The sequence below is a fragment of the Anarrhichthys ocellatus genome, unplaced genomic scaffold, assembly GCF_004355925.1.
Source record: "Anarrhichthys ocellatus isolate YVR2014 unplaced genomic scaffold, GSC_Weel_1.0 scaffold6, whole genome shotgun sequence".
Lineage (NCBI taxonomy): Eukaryota > Metazoa > Chordata > Actinopteri > Perciformes > Anarhichadidae > Anarrhichthys > Anarrhichthys ocellatus.
In genome coordinates, this window is record NW_022280036.1 from 7,633,478 (window position 1) to 7,652,303 (window position 18,826).

Below are 18,826 nucleotides of genomic sequence, written 5' to 3' on the forward strand. Positions count from 1 at the left end.
CCCCATGTTAAGCAGCTGTCCAGATCATGTTTCTTCCACCTAAGAAATATCAGTAAACTGAGATCTGTAGTATGAACAGCTGAGCTAGAGATGATCATACACGCCTTTATCTCTTCACGCTTTGACTACTGTAACATACTTTTCTCGTCACTCAGTGTAGCTGCTCTTAACCGTTTGCAGGTAATCCAAAATGCTGCCGCCAGATTACTCACTAGGACAAATCGACGGCCTCACATCACCCCCGTACTCAGATCTCTACACTCTCCCTGTAGCATTTAGGATCCACTTTAAAATTATTCTCACTCTCACTTACAGAGCACTACACGGTCAGGCTCCCACATATGTGGCTAAATTACTTCACCCTTATTCACCCGGCAGCGCTCTAAGGTCAAACGTGTTAAACTATCTGTCTGTCCCACACACTCGCTTTAAGACTCTCGGTTACGTTAATAAGTGGTGACCGAGCTTTTGAGGCAATAGCACCCAGGTTGTGGAATGCTCTGCCCGCACCCCTACGTTTCACAGATTCTGTGAACTCATTCAAAAACCAGCTCAAGACACACCTGTTTCAACTGGCGTTTGACTAAAAACTCATGTCCTAGGCCTGCTTTTAATCCTAATATGACATATGGATAAACTCTTATATTTTATATGTATTTTTCTGTAATGCTTTATATTACAAGCACATTTGCAGTGTAAGTACAAGTATAAGTAAGTAAGTATAGCAACAAGACTAAGAGTGTACAGCCATGGTAAGAACAATGCGAACATGCTGATGCAAAGAAGGTATGATGTTTGCTGTATTCACAGTCTTAGTTCAGCTGCATATTAGCATGCTAACATAGCAATTAACACAAAGTATATCTGAGGCTGATGGGAATGTCATTCGTTTAGCAGGTAATTGATCATAAACCAAAGTATTAGACAAATACGATATGTGAATGGGTGACTGACATGTAGTGTTAAAGTGCTTTGAGTTGTCGTATGACTAGAAAAGTGCTATACTAGTACAAGTCCATTTACCATTACAAAATCTGACCTGATGATGCAAGATGAAAAATCGAGTGATCAACTTTATAGAGCTGCCAAATCTAATCTTGTGTTTTCTTGGAGGTACTCTTTGTTTTTTTTAACTGCTTCTTAATATTAATAATACATTTTATTTACAGAGCGCTTTTCAAGATACTCAAAGACACTTTACAAACACCACCACTCTACAACTACTCTAGTCACAGAAGTAGAAGGAGGGTGTGACCCTGTTTCTGGTGGGTTTCTGTATCACATGACTACACGAGGGTGTCAGATTCTGCCACTAGAGGGCGAGCTCTACCCACAGATTCCCCTCAGCAGACAAAAAGCACAATTTCGGGCTTCTCTGAAGGTATGGGATTCAGATTTCCATCCTGCCACCTATCACAGACCAGTAATATAGTTTGTTATTTGTCATGTCATTAAGCTGTGTTTGATTGCCACAAATGTCTTTTAATCATCTGCCTTGCTGTCATCCAGGCACCATGCCTGAGCTCTGTATATTTGACATGAACTGACCCATCATCAGGTATAATAACTTGCCTTTTAGTATATACACAAACTATTATGCCACAGTCATGCACATACACACAGGGATACTCATTCTCACACAGGCACACACACAATTTCCTCCCTCCAGTGGTCCATAGACCTCCCCGACACCCCATTCTCTCACTCAGTCTGGGCAGGCTGCCAGCTCAGCCCTCCCTTTCTCTCTCTCTCTCTCTCTCTCTCTCTCTCTCTCTCTCTCTCTCTCTGTCTCTCTGTCTTTGTCTCTCTCTCTGTCTCTCTCCCCTCCCTTTTTTTACCCTGGATCTCTCTCTGTGTATTCTGTACATACCAAGCCAAGCCTCACAATGCTGCGTTTACTAAAACAAGTGGCATAGAAATTTGCAGGGAAGTTGCTGTTCCCAGACGTCCCTCTCTGTGGTGGACTCGCTCTGTGAGGCAGTGCAGCACTCAGACGGCGCTGGTGGAAGAGCAGGGCAGGTGGACCGAGAGAGAGGAGAAACTAACATCACCTGTTTGGGAAATCTAGAACAACGGAGGACCAAAAAAAAGAAGGAGGAGTGTTCGGAGAGCGGAGGTCTCGCTGTGTCAACCCAGTCACCCCACCCTACTCTCTCTCATATGCACAAACACAGACACACTCTCCACTTGCCTCTCCCTTCTTCCCTCCCTGTTTGTCTCCTCCACTCTCCGATGCTGGTGTGGTGAACAGCAAGACACTCTCGGCTGAGCTGCATGGAGGCTCAGGGAGGGGCAGGGAGCCCAGGTAAGAGCCATTTTTATTCTTTCTTTTCTCTGTGCCACAGCTTTTGACACATTAGCATGCTGTCTGTCTTTTGAATGACTTGTGCTGTATGTAAATGTCTCTCTTACAACAGCATGTTCAAGATGTTTATACTTGTATAGACACTTTATAAATGATGGAACTGATTAATACTTGTCAGATGAGCTGGTTTAGACCATCTAAATACATTGTTCTGATTTTCTAGACAAAATATATTTACTGATATATGTTAGGTTTGAATTTAGCAGTGCACAGGTACCGTCTTTGATCATTTTCCTCTCCCAGGATCCAATTGTGGAGGGTTCATCTCTACATCTAAGCTTCATGTTTAATCTATTGCCTAGCAGTACAGGTCTTTTTATATCCACACACTGTAGTCAACCATGCAAAAGCTGGAATGATGAAATACAAATTGCAATACAACAGTGGACTCAGATGGCCTTTGTGTTAAGGCCATCCAGAGAAGCCGGTGCTGTGTGGTAGCACTGCACAATGCCCCAGTAGTGATGCACTGTAACATCTGAACAAACAAACATTCACAAAGGGCTGATGATATAACTGTGTCTATATATAGTGCAGGCTAATTATTGTAAGCTATCTACAATGTGACAGATTATAACATTAGCTTTGATAAATAATAAAATATGCCTCTCGTAATGTACAAAGACAAGCTGTAGAAGGGTAGTTTATTTATCAGTATATTAGCTGCATCTGAACCTCCAGTGTGCATTCAACCACTATTAAAGTATTGCTTTATTACTCTATTGTACCTTGGGGTAAAAATAATGTCTCTGCAGACACTATAAGATGCAATTTCAGCAGATATAATGGGATATCCTTCTTTTCCTGGCATGGCTTTGTTCCACTTATCATTGTTTACAGACAGTATCTGAGCACTACATGTTCATGCTGACGGCCAGAATTACCAGCCCATGACAAATTGGGGTATTATGTGTTCACTATGATGATTGAATTAGAGTGAACATCATTATTATGATGGATCACAGGACAGGGTCACAAAGTGTGACTTCTGGAGAGCAGTGTGGCTGTTCTGTTCAACAGCCACAAAGTAGCATTGCTGGCTTTACTTGGGAGGATTAGAATTAAATATTGCTGGAAAATGCACCAGCAACACCATAAACTGTTCAGAAAAAATATTTCTGGAGTCAACATTTTCTTAATTTATTCTCTTTGCTCAGTAATCTGGTAATCTGTTTTAAGAGACATTTGTATGGAAATACTCATTGAGTATATTGTATACCCCAACAAATGAAACCATTACTCTTAAGTACAGAAGATAAAGAGCAATCAGCAAGCAAAATGATGATGATGAACGAAAAATGGTGTTGAGGATGTTGATTCTAACTGCCTGCACTACAAACAGCAATTGGTTTATTGAACCGAGACAATGAGTTTGATTCAACATTTGGCAAATGTACGATACATCATTCTCATCATTTTATTTCTCTCCATCTGTCTGTGGAGGGTCAGGTGTTTCACAGCTGACAGCTCGAGGCAGGGTCAGCCATTGCTTGAAAAGACCACATTTCTGATAGCTGTCTGTCTTTCACCAACAGTAAAGACAGTGACATTCTTGTTGTTTACTCTTCGTCTTTCTTCACAGCGGGTTTGGCAGGTGGTGGCTAGATCTGGCCATCTGTGTGAACTTTTCCTGCTTTGCACGCAGATAATACTTTCTTAAAAGCTCTTTTCTTCTGCCAATAACCATCCTTATGGTTAACCTCCTCATCCTCCACTTAACTTTCACTAAACTTTTGGACATATCAAATGTGACATAAGGTCATGCATCTACATGTCCTTGTAGAACACAAATCGCTCATTAAAACATGGGGAATTTGCTTTTTTAATGAATGCGCTGCAACACAAACAGCCCACTACTCTTGTGATAACAATTCTGTGGAAAAAGCTAATTTTAGGGTTAATGATCCCCGGCTCCATTAGTCCATGTCGATGTGTCTTTGAGCAAGACACTGAACCTTAATTAACCTTAAGTGCTTCCGCAGGCTGTTCCTGCGGCATACGAATCGGTATGAATGATTAGATAGTTCTGATGGGCGGGTAGCACCTTGCATGGTAGCCCCTGCCATCAGTGTGTGAATGGGTGGATGATGAAATTCAGTGTTAAAGCGCTTAGAGTGGTCGGAAGAGTAGAAAAGCACAAGTACAGTCTACAGTATTTCCCATTTAAACTGCCTCAAAGCAGTTGTCTCAACTGTGTGAGAATTAGTGTCTACTGAAGAAGGTGATGGAAATTAAAACCTAAGCTGCTCATCTAAATACTGAACAAACATCTCATTATAACAGCAGAGGTAACTTTATCTTCTTTCAGTTTCTGTGGCTCCTCGCTGGGGAAATCAATCAACAGCCACCGATGCACACTGTGCTTCTCAGGGTGAAAGCAGAATCCATCATGTTCTGGCTTGGCACACTTTTAATCTGAAATGAGAAATTCAACTGTCTAGGAGCATACTGCAAGAAGGAATAGCCTCACCAGCCATCTGGTGACACCCATCAGGAGTCTGCTCTACTCCCACGTCTTTCTATCAACTCTGCATATCATCATAAAAAAATGTAATCATAAAAAAGCCATACTGCCGTTATTTTTGCAATATTTCTTTAGACATATATTGTTTTTTTTCTGTCATCATTTTCTTTTAAATGTCATTTTTTTTAAACTGTAGTACTAGTTTGTATTGTTGATAAATCAATTGTGGGATTGTATCTAACATGCCTGTTTCAGCTCACTTCAGCCTTCCTTAATTTAGAAATTCAGATAGTTCATGTTGCAATTCAGTTCTCTGTAATCTTTCAGTTAAATGTGCAGCACTTCCGTACTCCTGTCCTTACCTCACTCAGCCTCATCACATCCCCCTCTGTGTTTTCGCTGTGTCAAACAGGCAAACAGATATTGTGCATACTCCTGCATTTGAAGGGATGCTATTTTAAGTACCCTCTATTTTCAGACTTGTTAATAGCCTGCGTGAACTTGTTTTTGCTATTTTTGGAATGGATGGTTGAGATTGAAGAGCATGACTAGGCTCTCAGAATGTTTATTAGAAACATGACAATAATATACAGTAACTGTTGAATTAAATTTTTACCCACAGTCAAGTAAACAAATCTCCTTTCAAGGAATCACACATCTATAAAACTTTCGACACTGTATACAAATAGATACACAACAGACATTGATACAGGATTGACATCTGAATGTTGTAAAGAATATATTAGCGGCAAACAAACAGATTGAGTTATTCATGAATTTCAATGGACAGGTGATGCAGTTACCTGGGGATTAATGTCAGGTTTAGATTTTTCCATTGAGTGGGAAAACATAATATTGATTTTATAATAATCACCGAACACGACTCAGACACTGGACCCAACGTTGAGTTATTTTAGTACTTAGGATCTCTTAAGTGATTTTGTCCCCTGCGTTACTCCAAGATGTGTTTTCGTAGATTTGACTGAAGTTTCTTCATGCCTTAAATTGTTCCAGGTTAGATGTAGACCTGAGGTCTACAGTAAGTTAACTAAAGCACACATCTCTAATGTAATTTTGTATTAAAAATCTAGCTATGACGAATGTCTCCACCGTTTTATTCTCTTTGCTCCCTCTCACTATCTGTTTCTGTATCTATGTGTGCTGATAGAGCCCAACAAAGATATCCAGAAGCTGCTGAAGCTCTCCAGCTCAGGTGACCTATCCAAGGAGTTGTTTCACTGCCCAGCAGGGGAGGAGGAGGAAGGCAGCCTGTCAGGGCACACTGCCAGTCTGCTGCACATCACCGAAAAGAGACGTGAGTACCGGGGGAGGTGGGTAAAGAGAAGGCGATATTAAGAAAGTCGAAGAGGGATGAATGTTCATCGTTTGCAATGTTACCGGCTAATTATGGGTGGAAAATGCTTCGAGCAAGATACCTGATCAATAGCAAGTGAATACAAGGAAGGAGACGAGGAATGTTGAATAAGGAGGGCAGAGGATATCCTGCTTCTGTTAAAGAGTGTCTTATTAGTGACAGTCAATCGAACTACAGCAACATATGCGACACAAAATGAATCTGACATATAAAACATGTAACATTCTCTGATCTTTAAACCCAGTGAATGATTGCAGACTATTTTAGATTTTACGGTCCCACATTCTGAAAGACCAGCCTTGGATGAAATGACTCATTGTTCATCAGTAGCATACAGAGGCTTCCCTGTACGGGCCAGACTCAGAGCCCAGTGCACAGAGACAGATACTCGGGTGAAAAGACAACCTTTATCTGCTTCACTAACCAAACACTTTTTCAGAGAAACAGCTCATCCAGAGGCTAATGTCCGTGTCTCGATGATTTAACGTGACCCACTAACTGGCCGTGCCACCTGGCAGGTCAGTTTATAATCTGTGGCTATAAAGAGAAAGAAAGAAATGATCCCATCCTCAGAAAACATGTAATCCAAATGATCACCCCCTTGTTATCGTAAATTACCCCCCTATAATTTAGAGATCAGGAATCACATTAAAATAAAATGTACCTGCTCTTTAAATTTTATGGAGATCATTAATTCAGGTTAATGTCCACAGAGCCACAATGCAGCTTCATCTTGACTGTCACAGAAACAAATTCCTGCCTTGTGCTGCAGTTTTATCTCCAGTAAGGGGGACCACGGTTGCTCCTGAGTTGTCTGCAATATTTATTTTTAGGCCCAGAGCAAACAGCCTACGTTAAACAGACAAACATTTCAATATCCCAGAGAGAAGCAAGTTGTTAGTGGGTTAGTGGCAACTAAATCATTGAAAAACAACAAAATGCAGGTACAATAGATCTACTAATGCATTAAAAAAACATATTAAACTGCAGTGCAGATACATTTTCCCTTTGTTATTGGGATTGGGTGGACGGATAAAAAATGTATGGTGACTGCTGTGCAGTGGTCTTAATTCCAAAAAATGTTTATCTGTTTGTATTGATCTTTAATAGCAGAAACCAGGAGTCAAAGGGAAGAACTGGGAAATCTGGGATTCAAAGACTTTAGTGGAGTTTATTTTACAGCATATGCTATAACATGTTGCGCAGATACAGCCCAGTAAACCATGCTTTATTCATCAAACATTTTCAGCTAACGTGTTTTCATCGAGGCGACATGTTTAAATCTTGATGGACTTACGTAGCTGTGTGTGCGGTCTCAAAGTTAAAAATTGCAGCTTACTTACCTGTCTGTTGTTGATTAGCAAACGTAGCAAATGTAACATCAAATAACTAGCACAAGACAAGTATGGACAAGTGCCCGTATGTTCAGTCACTGTGAGGAGAAAAGAAATACACACTTGCAACAGAATATATTTAATATATCTTTGTATTGTTGTTTAATATACTATCTCAATACCTTGGCTGTTTCTCAATCAAACGCCTTTAATCCATCAAAGCCTCATCATCATTACCAGCTGCTCAGGCTTGAATGATGACCTCAGAGCGCCGATGAACCAGTAGAGAAGGAAGGGGATCACACAGCTCCAGCATGCAAGTCACATCCCCTCTACTCCCATATATCCCTTCTGCCAAAAGTGAACTCCTACCTTTACCCATCCTCTCTGTTCTTTGTTCCTTCAGTTGAACCAATCTGTAGCTACTTTTCTACTTGCAAAGAGAAGAAAAGAGAGAGAAAATGAAAGGAAACCCTTTTATAGAACATCAAATTGATAGCATGCAAACAATTATTTGTGCCCAGTTTACTTTTCAGTAAATTAAAGGAACCTTTATTTCACACACATTAACTTCAAAGTCATGAATGCTGAGTGTGAGATTAAGGGCATGCTAAAAATAATAAGAATATGTTAGGAAGGAGTACGGATTAGAAGACACAAATTTGACTTTACTGGCCACCAGGCTGTAAGCTTGCTGTAAGAAGAGGGAGTGGCCTTTTTTACATCATCCATCTGCTTCAGGCACAATGTCCTTCTTTAGTCTCAGCGTGAAACCTCTATTGTCAGTCCCCCTCACTGGCGTCTTAAAGCTCGCCTGATTGGCTTTTGAGATGGAGGCAGTTTTTTCAGTGCGTCTGCCTGGGAGAGAAAACACACTGATCAATTATTCAAGGAGAAAGGGTGTGGGAGAGGAGAAAAGGGATGGGGAAGGGCTGGTTAAAAAACAAGCGCAGCAGAGTGGGAATAACCTTGTAGCCTATTGAAAATAATGGCAGTAAATAATGCAGGGGGTGTTTTGTTTTACATCATGCCTTCCTCAATCTATACCTTCTCTCGCTTTCCTTTCCTCCTTATTCTTTAACATCAACCTTCTTACATAGCTTCATCTCTCCCTCTTCTCACATCATCCTGCCGCTCCCTTGTTTCTCTTCATGTCCTCCTCCACAATTTTAAACTCCCTGTTTCACTGCCTCCAGTTTCTTCACTCCTCCAGAAAAGGGGGGTCAAAAAGACTGATAGCTGTCAGCAGGCACCTTCCAGCCTAAAGGGAAAGTAAAAATGTATTCACAAACGCAGTCAAGACGCAAGTAATGAAAAATATGAAGGAAGAAAAAAACAAAACAGGTTCTATGTGATTTTTGTCAACCAATGATTGCATATTGCAGTGTTTCTCCACTGAATGTACTGCTATGAGACAGCAGACACACGCACTTTCTTAATTCTGACTTTTGGATGCTGCTGTTTAATCATATGTGGTGCAGAGGTTAATGGTGTGGCAAGGGGAATTCGTTAGCGTAACCCTTTTAGGAAGTGTCTTTTAGAAACAATTTATTATTTTGCTGTAAAGGAGTAATGTGATGTCAAGCCTCAGGCTTATATATTTGCAGTGTATTATGATGGTAGAACAAGCAAAGCCTCAAGTGTGTTCAATAAAAACTTAAAATCATTCTATATCTAAGTGGTAGCTTAACTGCTGAGCTAACAAGAAGGAGATGCTAAAAGTGACATATGTGGTCTCCTTTGGCAGTAAAGCCTTCCTTCTATGATTTAAATAGAACTGGGGAATAGCATGAAAGATCACATTAAAGCTAATAGGATTATTACCAGCCGCGACAGTGACAGTGGTATAGGCCCCTTTCAAAGCAGCCATGTCATGGCAGGACGCACACAGGTGTAAATGATCTGATTAACTATGGTCCCTTTCTATTAGGTATATCACAGTCACTCCAGGGAGCCAGCATTCACAATACCCAGGCCCTGTCACAACTAAATGGAACAGGGCCCCGTAATCATGTTATTGATTACACCTGCAATGACATTATGACAAATGGCTTCTGCCACAAGGGCCCACAGACTCACTGTTCACATCTTGTGAGTCTGTGTGGGAGTTGCTCAATGTTTAGATTTCTGTCTATGTTCAAATATTGTCACTGTGATAGCGTCGCTGCCATGCAATATTCCTCTCTTTCTCGTGACTCATTTGTTAGTCTTCCCTCATCGTTATTGCCATTCTCTGTCCCTATTTCACTCTTTTTGTAGACATTAACATTTCTAATATTTTCCGTGGAGCTTTTATATGCTACCCACATGGTCCCTGGCTTTGTAAATATATAAAACCCATTTTGATACCGAAATGACCGGCATTTCACCCAGTCCTGGTAATGAATACGGGTAGGACTTCTTGAGTAAAGCAGATGGTTTGGGGTGAATTAAAGTACAGGCGAGGACACCTTTAGACTTCAAACTCCAAAGTCTCTGAATTTTCCTTGCCCATCTCTTATTTGCATTCTCTCATAGTCACTGCTTCCTTATTTTTGTTCCACGTGTCTCCTGGCATTTCTGGTGTTGAATGTTTTTAATATATCTGAAACATGGCACAATGACCAGTCACTGCTTCAGCATGATGATCAGTCTTCTTTCAATCAATAGCTGCTGAAGGATGATGCAGGGAGTTAGATGTAACAGCAGCAGGAGAGTGGGTTCTGCCTCTTCAACTAGATGCATTGTCTTAAACAGCGTGGAAAACAGCAGGCAAACGACATGGGATAATAACAGCTTTCAACCTGTCACGTAACCCATCATTTCTCCACACAGTCAAGCCCACAAACGACCAGTGAAATGTTTCAGACTTGACGTTGCATGGCAGACAGGCTTCAACTGATTCATGAGGAAATACAAACACCTACATCTGCTTCAGTGAAGTCTCCAAACACCTTTCTCACTATAATGGTAGATTAGTTCAGCTCTATTACACAGAATCGGTCCCTAACTTCAGTGATGCTGAGACAAGCTCTTGGACCCTTGCTAGGCTTTATGTATGTATTACAGAGTCTTTGAAAAAAATGTCACTTTACATATATCACATTCAAATTTCAGCCTGATTGGAATGCAGAGCCTGGCGCGCTGATGCACGCCTCATGTGCATTTGACCCTGTTGCGTGCAGCAGTAGTGACTCCCGTCTGCCGAGGAATTTTGTGCTGGAAATGAACAGGTGCAACACACCCAGGGGAAAGATGGAATTCACAATGTGTTGAAGATCTGGCTATTTTCATCTCCTCTGACTTTAGCTCTTGTTTCAGTTCCTCTGTGACTGCCTGCATGAACTCACAGGTGTCATGCTGAAACAGAGACACTGACCACAGTGGCGAGCTCTGAGGCAGATATAAGTAATCTACTGTGTGTTGGAATTGTTTTCTAAAGTAGAGAGCACTGAGCAAGACATGTACAGACAAAAGTGAATAAAAGAGTAAATATGTTCTTTGTCGAAATCAATTTTACAACAGTACTGCAAAAGCCAGCAATTGATCTGATTATGAGTACAATGGAGATTTAAGAGCGGTACATGATGGGCTGAGGAGCTCTGTGTTGAAAATATATGCAGTCTATCCCCCATTACTTTAAAAAAATAATTTGAATCTCTTAACCTTCCTCCAGACTAAAAGTATGCTGTTTTCTCTCCCGGCCTCATAGAACCACTGAGTAGTGTGTCCTCTCTGGAGGTGCACTTTGACCTCCTGGATCTGACTGAGCTGACTGACATGTCCGACCAGGAACTGACTGAAGTTTTTGACTCTGATGAGGAGAACCACAACGAGTCCCCAGCAGGTAAGGTCTGCTAAAAGGGAATTACAACAAACAGGAGCCTCTTCCTGCCCATGCACAGATTTGTATTTACACAAATGCAAAGGAAAATTATTTAAAACAAATCCCCGTAGATTTTTTCTTTTGCCCTCTAGCTTTATACTTAAAAAGCTTGGTTGTGTCAGTGTGTTACTTGTATCATGTATCATTTGATTAGTTAGGGAGGCACTTCCTCAAATTAAATTCCATCCCTGCAGTCCTCGACCTCAACTCAGTGACTTTAGGGATGAAGATGTCTGCAAAAAGAAACATAAAACATTACTTCTGAATGTGGTATTACTCAGTGACCTGGGAAAGGGAGAGTTTCACATCATTATGGCCTGGCCGGGTCCTAAAAGGGCCTGCTGAGCCATAATGATTTGATATGCCACCTAACTCCCTTCAGGGACTCATCAAAAAAATATTTCACAGTGTCTGGAATAAATGCCCTTAACAGGTTAAACTTCCATTTTGAAATTGCCTCACGCTGTTTGAGAAACAGCATTATGAGAAACAGTTTTAATTTGATTCTACCAAATTGGCACTTGGAGTCTCAACAAAACAGGAAAGCGGGAATGAAGAAAACGATGAACCTCCTGCACAAACCGACAGCAGCTTCTGTACAGGGTAAAGGCTAGCACGTCTTTCTCCCAATACGCACAAGGATGTACAAAATCTTTGCCATGTTTTATTTATGACCTGTGAGCCTCATCACGCATGCGGACAGTGAACTCTCTCCTCCTGCGACGCTCCTGCCGTTCAGTATGCACACAGGATTTCATGCCAGCTCAAGATTTAGAGGTCCACCGCAACAGTTTAGACAATGCCTTACAAATATTGTATGGTCTGTGCATGGATTGTGCTCGTCACAAAGTTTAAAACATCACATTTTTCTTGATAAAAATGTCCGGCTTTCAATTATGATACTGTCACCAACTAGGTGTGTAACAAATTCTCGTGCTTTGGCTGAGAATATGCAATAGGTTCAAATATATATTCATCATTCTGGTGACAGTGACTTAAAGAGGACCTAATGGTCCACTGAAACACTGTGCTGGATGTAATACTTATTTCTCACTCTTGTGGAGAAACAGTCATCTTAAAACTTTATAAATCAAGTTTTTCCTTATATTCTTTCTATATGCTTCTCTTTTTTTCTCTTACATTTCTTATCTCCTCCTTCTTGAACAACAACAGTGTTATCTCCCTTCCTTCTCTTTTCTGTTTCTTACTAATGTTCCATATCATGGCACAGCTTGTTATGTGTGAGTTATGGTAGGCCATCTGTGCTATGCTGCTCCACAGCCAATTATTTAAATTAAAGTGCAGAGGCCCCTTTATGTGCAAGAAAGACCCTTGTTCTTTGTTTCTTAGTAAAACCTTGTGCATTGTTGAGTTTAGAGTACTCTCAAGTAAAATGCTTCACCAAAACTTAAAGCAATGTTTCAGTTTATTATATTCACTGACAGGATTTTTGATTCAGTCTCACCCAGTTTATTTCTCACTCCTGCTTGTGCTAAGACAACTGTATTGTAGGACAGCTGTGTGGTTGTCTTGATGATCACCATCTGCAGCTACTATACCAACTGAGCTCCACCGGATACTCCACTGTGTTCACTAGCTTGTCGCTAATTGTCTGCTGTTTGCTGCTGAGCAGGTAGTGTACAGCATGACTTGGCAGCACTGAAGTCCGTTCATTTGTGAAATTCTTAAATGATACACTTGCAGGCGAGTTACTTGTCTGAGGTGCAATAGAATAGTCACATATAAGCAATCTTCCTGTTGAAAAAAACATGACATAACTAAGCTCCTTTAAAAAGTGAAATCAGGGGATTTATAACGTTGTTTTATTTATGAATTGATGAATTCATACACAATGGGGTCGACACAGTATATCCAAGAGTAATTAGATTCAGTTTTTTTCAAATTTGATGCATCATTAGATAACACATTCTGCCACAATTGATTAACTTTAGTTCAGTTTGATTGATAAAGATGGCTCCAAAATGTTTTGCAGCTTCTAAAATACAAATTTAAAAATATAAAACATGTACCCCAATGCATCTCGAAGAATTGTACTGGAAAAACGTGAGCCTTAAACATTGTAACATCTGTAAATTATACTAATATCTGACATACTTATTTAACTCTTTTAACCCATGTTCCCACAGCTGAGCAGACTACACATTTTTAGCATTTCCATCCTTCTCAGCTGTGTTTTCCAACACCACCACACCAAGATCCCTCAGGCTCTTGTTAATCGCAGGCCACAGCTGCTTTTCAGTAGCCAGTTGCAGGAGATGCAACAGCCAAGAGGCTTTAAGTCCAAGGCCTCACATCCGCTCCCCTGCTAATCAAGATGAAGTCCTGCTGTCAGGAGACGTACAGCTGTATACAACTGTTATTATGTCAAATGATTTCATTTCCACAGCCTCAGATCTGTGAGAAAAACAAAATCTCAATAATGATTAAATGTTTCCACCCTCAGAATGACATATTCAGATGATCTGTTTTTATTGTTAATAAATGCAAGTGACAACCTCACAATAAGCAGGGTGTGTCGTTCACTCTTGTATTTTTACCTGAATAAACTGTGAATAAAAATAGATCAGCCATCTGAGAATAGGTATCAACATTTCTTCCTCCAAGAACATCTTTAACCTTTTGACGTGAGATGTATCATTTCGTCCAGTGCTGCTTCCAAAAATCTCTCTCTTCTACCTGTTTGCTGTACTTGTCTCACACCCACCACAAACACAATCCTCCTCTCCTCCACCCTCTGTCTTTCACCTTTCTTTATCTTTCATTTCCAATCTCTTTCCCCATGTCTGCCTCAGATACGGCTTTAACAGAGGAATGATACAAATCCCAAATGCAGCCACCAAGATTGCTGTAGAGAGTTTGCAGACGGATACTGTAGACTAGAGCAACTGCAAAGTGTTTCACATACACGGCTACACAAGGACAATAGGATAACGCTTGATTTGATTTGTTTTGCACTGTACATTGTCGAGTCATTGCCCCTTTTACCTGTCATTTATACATTTGAAAAGCATTGTCAATTTAAAAATACACTTTTCAGTGTGATAATCTAAAGATATTCTACTGTCCAATACAGATGTTGTGCTGTGCAGACAATGACAGTGGATGTGTGTGTGAGAGAGAGCGAAAGGATTTATGCAAAGAGCAACTTATTGTGAAACCAGCTGTTCATGGATTCCCTAAAACCTCCGTCATCCAGCGCTATAATTTCATGCAAGGCAACTTTTGAATTGTAGTATGTGGGTTTATTTGTCCATGTAGTCATCAGTTGAGTTCATTGTGGGGGATAGATTGATTTGATTTATTTGTGTCAGAGGTTGTTTTGCAAAAGTGGTAATATTGAGCTGTGCTCTGTGAGCATTATTCTCGATGGGAAACTGCTGAGTATGTGCCAGTGTGTTGAGGGCAAGTCGGAGTTGAGGGAGAGGTTAAAGGAAGATGAGTGAGCGAGTTAATGCTGAATGTAGGTTCTTCTTGAGTAATTCACTTCTCCCTGCTGGAAACATAGCCTGGTCCTTCAAAGCCACAGTAATCATAATCTGTTACCGCACTAGCACTTTATTTATAGACGCTTGTGTCTTGGCACACAAGAAGAGGTTGACTCTGTCCAGTAGGTTTGCTCTTTGTTTATACTAAGATGAGCCTCATGAACCATAGAGTTCCTCCACATCCCTGAAAAACTACCATAGGCATAGCTTTGGCCTCTTGTTCCAGGTCATTGGAGCAGTAACAGGGTTTTAACTGATGACGTTGCAGACTGCCGAAACAGGTGTTTCCAATCTGCTGTCAAACACCTGCAGTAATGTCATTGCTCAGGTTGTAGCCAGATGTGATGCCTGTTGTAACATGTTGCTGCCCATTGAGAGGCAGTGAAGCAGCAGCTTCCTGTCTTGGGTCATTCAGCAGTTATATACCCATTTATCCTTTAGGACTACAACAAGACCGCTTTTTATAGACACTCTATAAAGTTTCTTTGAATATGAAAGAATATCAGATTCGAGCTCAACTCACTACCTTTAGGGCCACTTCAGGCTGTTAAGGACATTACAGATTGTTATCTTTGAAAAGTACTTGTCCCAGTTCCCAAACAGTGATTGTGCTGTGCTAGAAATAGTATGCAAAAAAATATAAAACAAGTGTTGTTTCCCTTAAATCGGTTTAATGAGAAGGGCATTGTCACCCACTGCACATGTGCACATATACACAAATGTTGTTTTTCCTGTTTTTCCTTTCTCTGGGAGAGGCTAGTGTCTCAGAAACATTAGGTTATGCAGCAACATGCTGACTGAAGAATCTAATGGCTGCTAGCCAGCAGCACAGAAGGAATACAGTGCAGTACCCCATAGCTCAGGGTACTCTGTGTATGTGACTGCATGAGAGCGGGAGAGAATAAAGGAAACATCTTTGTATGTTGTTGGGAAGTATCTAATTACTTTACCTCTCAGGTGGGCAAACATTCCTTTGTGTGTGTTCAATTATTTTCATGTATGAATGAATTCATGTTCATCAGTCTTTTAATTAGATGTCAGGGCAAAAACAGGTCAATATAATTCTGAATGCACACAAGGAATGGAAAATCCAGACACATCGCAGACACACAGATATGTACAGTAACCATCAACCAGTCAATCAGCAGGTGTTTATAGCGCTTGCTGCAGCAGACTCCTTCATGCTGCTGAGGAGGTTGTTGTCCCCACTTTCTCATTAAAATCCTAGACGCCATCAATCTTTTGAGATCAATACCTCTTGTGTACCTCCCCCCTTTCTCTCTCTTGCTTTGCATATCTCAGTCTGTAATGTGTGTGAGGATATGGATGTGGCTTTGGGGAGATATATAAACCAGGTGCTTAGTATGACCTTCACTTAAGAGATCCAGCATTAGACCGGTACAGGCAGTGTAAGGCAGAGCCGGTTTCCAGCTCTCCATCAGTCTTTACACCTCTTGCCTTTTTGTCCTCCTGACAGGTTGGACATCACCACCAAGTGGTACAAAGATGCAACGACAACGAAGCTGAAAACAAATCCATGGCAAATATTAAAAAAATAGCTAAAGAAACAGTTGGTATAAAGTGGCCGAGTTGTAGCAGAGAGATTCTTTTTGGGAATTATTTATTTACTGGTTTATACAAACAGAAAGCAGTGATTTGTGTGATGAATGCTCTTGCAGATCAATTTCTTAGCCCATCTAAGCTGGTCATCATCTCACTTTCACATGTAAGAATCCTTAAAAATGTAATCAGTGTGATCCCGTTAATCTTGAATGAACAACAATCGGTGGCATGTCTAGAAATGGCTGATATATATATGTGTGAGTGCAGGCTTGTTATAGGCTAAAGGTCTTTAATGGCTGGGAGGAAAGCAAGCAGCAACTGTATCTAGCAAGGTTTCTGTTACAGTTAAACAGTTGAGCTCTGGAAATAGTTCTAAATATGCTTTTAGCAGGTGTAGAGCTATGTATAGTGACACCAATAAACATTGAAACAGTTGTATTTTCAAGTTCAAGTTGTGTTTAGCACGACAGGGTTGCAAAGTGATTTCCTTTTGTCTATTTCCATATTTGTATCTGCCGAGACTCTGCATTTCTGTTAGTAACAAGTCATTGTGTGTTCCCAGGTTCCCACCAGCCTATGCTGCCCAGAGGTGGGTACATGCGCTCCCCCTCCTGGACACGCTGCAGCAAAGTTGAGCCCCCGCGAGAGCGAAAGCACCACAGCGACTCGGACACAGAGCCCTTAATGAAGCTGGAGAGGCCGAAGCAGATGTGATATTTGATGTGAAACAGGCTGACTGCAGAGAGATAAAACCCCAAGCCAGAGAGAGAAGAGGCCCCCATCTGCCACTGTGCACTCACATGACCATGGTGCTGACGAGTTCAGGTTGAACTCTGGACAACTAGGTCTGTACTCTAACTAAAGATGTTGAGATGTGCAATACACACTCTCTCCTCCTCGTTATCTCTATCTCTTTCTCTCTCACACACAAACACACAATTATTGTGTTTTACATGGAAGGAGTTCTTAATGCACTCTGGGCTGCCAAATGATTTTAAGCTTGGTTGTGAATGACAGACAGGGTATGAGGTCGGCAGAATAAGATCACCTCCATCCTTACAGCCTCTCAGGGTGGAAAATAGCTTGGACGGAGAAAATGATTCCTAAATTGTGGCCACAGCTTGTGGCCAGACCTTCCATGTGGGACTCAAATTGAATTACCAGGATATGATTTGAAACATAAATCAATAGAGCTGTTTAGAATAAAATATCCCACTGAGGCTATTACTTAATGTATTGACTTGAAAATGTGGCAGGTTGTTTTCTGTTGCCTGCAATAATGGTAACTTGATCAGTGGAAGTGGATGTCAGTGAGGCCATGCTCTTTATACCCATCATACTTTCTCCATCTTAATGAAGAATGTGTGTTGTTATTATAATTGCCTAAACGAAAAATGTTGCACTTCTCTCACTGAATTGTATTTACAGTGCCTGTCCCCTCCCAGAATTATTGGCATTTGGTGCAGATGGCACAAAAGGTAAACAGACCAAGTAGCAAGCTATATGCAATACACCTTTCCATGATCAAACACTTTGTTTCGATCATTCTTTTCTGATTTCTTTATCCTTTTTAAAAATGATGGTTGTTAGAGTTGCCGCTGCTAAAGTAATTAAAGTTTGTCATTCAAAGATGGTAGACACATTTACATGATTGGTGATACTTGAAGCAGTTAGAAATGAAGGAAGAATCGCATTATAGTCAGGTTGACTTCAGTGAGCTTTGCATGAATGCCAAAAACCCAACAAAGTGCCAACTGTTTTGTAATCATCTTTGAAAAGATTTATTGAACTCATGATGCAATATTTCACATCTTTCTAAGGTTGTAGCTGATTACTTGATTTATTTATCTCATGTTTAGCTTGTCTATACCAGGGGTGCCAATAATTCTGAATGTTGTGATACGATGGATCAAAAGTGACACTGGGATGATAGAAGAAGAAATAAAAGTCTTGAAAAAGTGTATTTTATCGTGAAATTCATAACCTACATTTTTGGAAATGCAGCCCCATTCTGTACTGCATGGTGAGCACTCCATATATTCATTTACATTATTCAAAAATGTGGTCTTCCTTGTGTAAAATGTGTTGGTACAGTATAAAAATTGGCTGAGTGGGATGAGTAAAGCTGATGGAATTACTTTGGATTTGTAGTTTGACATTCATTTTGTGTCCCCTGCTTTCATGTCAGTATCAATGAAGACAAAGTCTAAAAAGTGCCCTGCAGAAGCGAAAGCACATTGGTTGCTCAACTTCTGAGTAACATACGAAATGTCCTTAAAATATTTTTAACACATTGTACACATTCTTTTGCATATCACTTTTTTAAAATTTGAACTGTATATACAGTATATTAA

At 40.6% G+C, this 18,826-nt stretch overlaps 1 protein-coding gene across 1 annotated transcript; it reads left to right on the forward strand.

Moving 5' to 3' along the window:
• Positions 1–1,854: 1,854 nt before the first annotated feature.
• Positions 1,855–18,610, forward strand: dbndd1 (dysbindin domain containing 1). Its single transcript, XM_031846159.1, has 4 exons — positions 1,855–2,305; positions 5,998–6,144; positions 11,230–11,364; positions 17,035–18,610. The coding sequence occupies exons 1-4, from the start codon at positions 2,275–2,277 to the stop codon at positions 17,184–17,186; spliced, it is 465 nt and encodes a 154-aa protein (XP_031702019.1). The 5' UTR covers positions 1,855–2,274; the 3' UTR covers positions 17,187–18,610.
• The last annotated feature ends 216 nt before the right edge of the window (positions 18,611–18,826 follow it).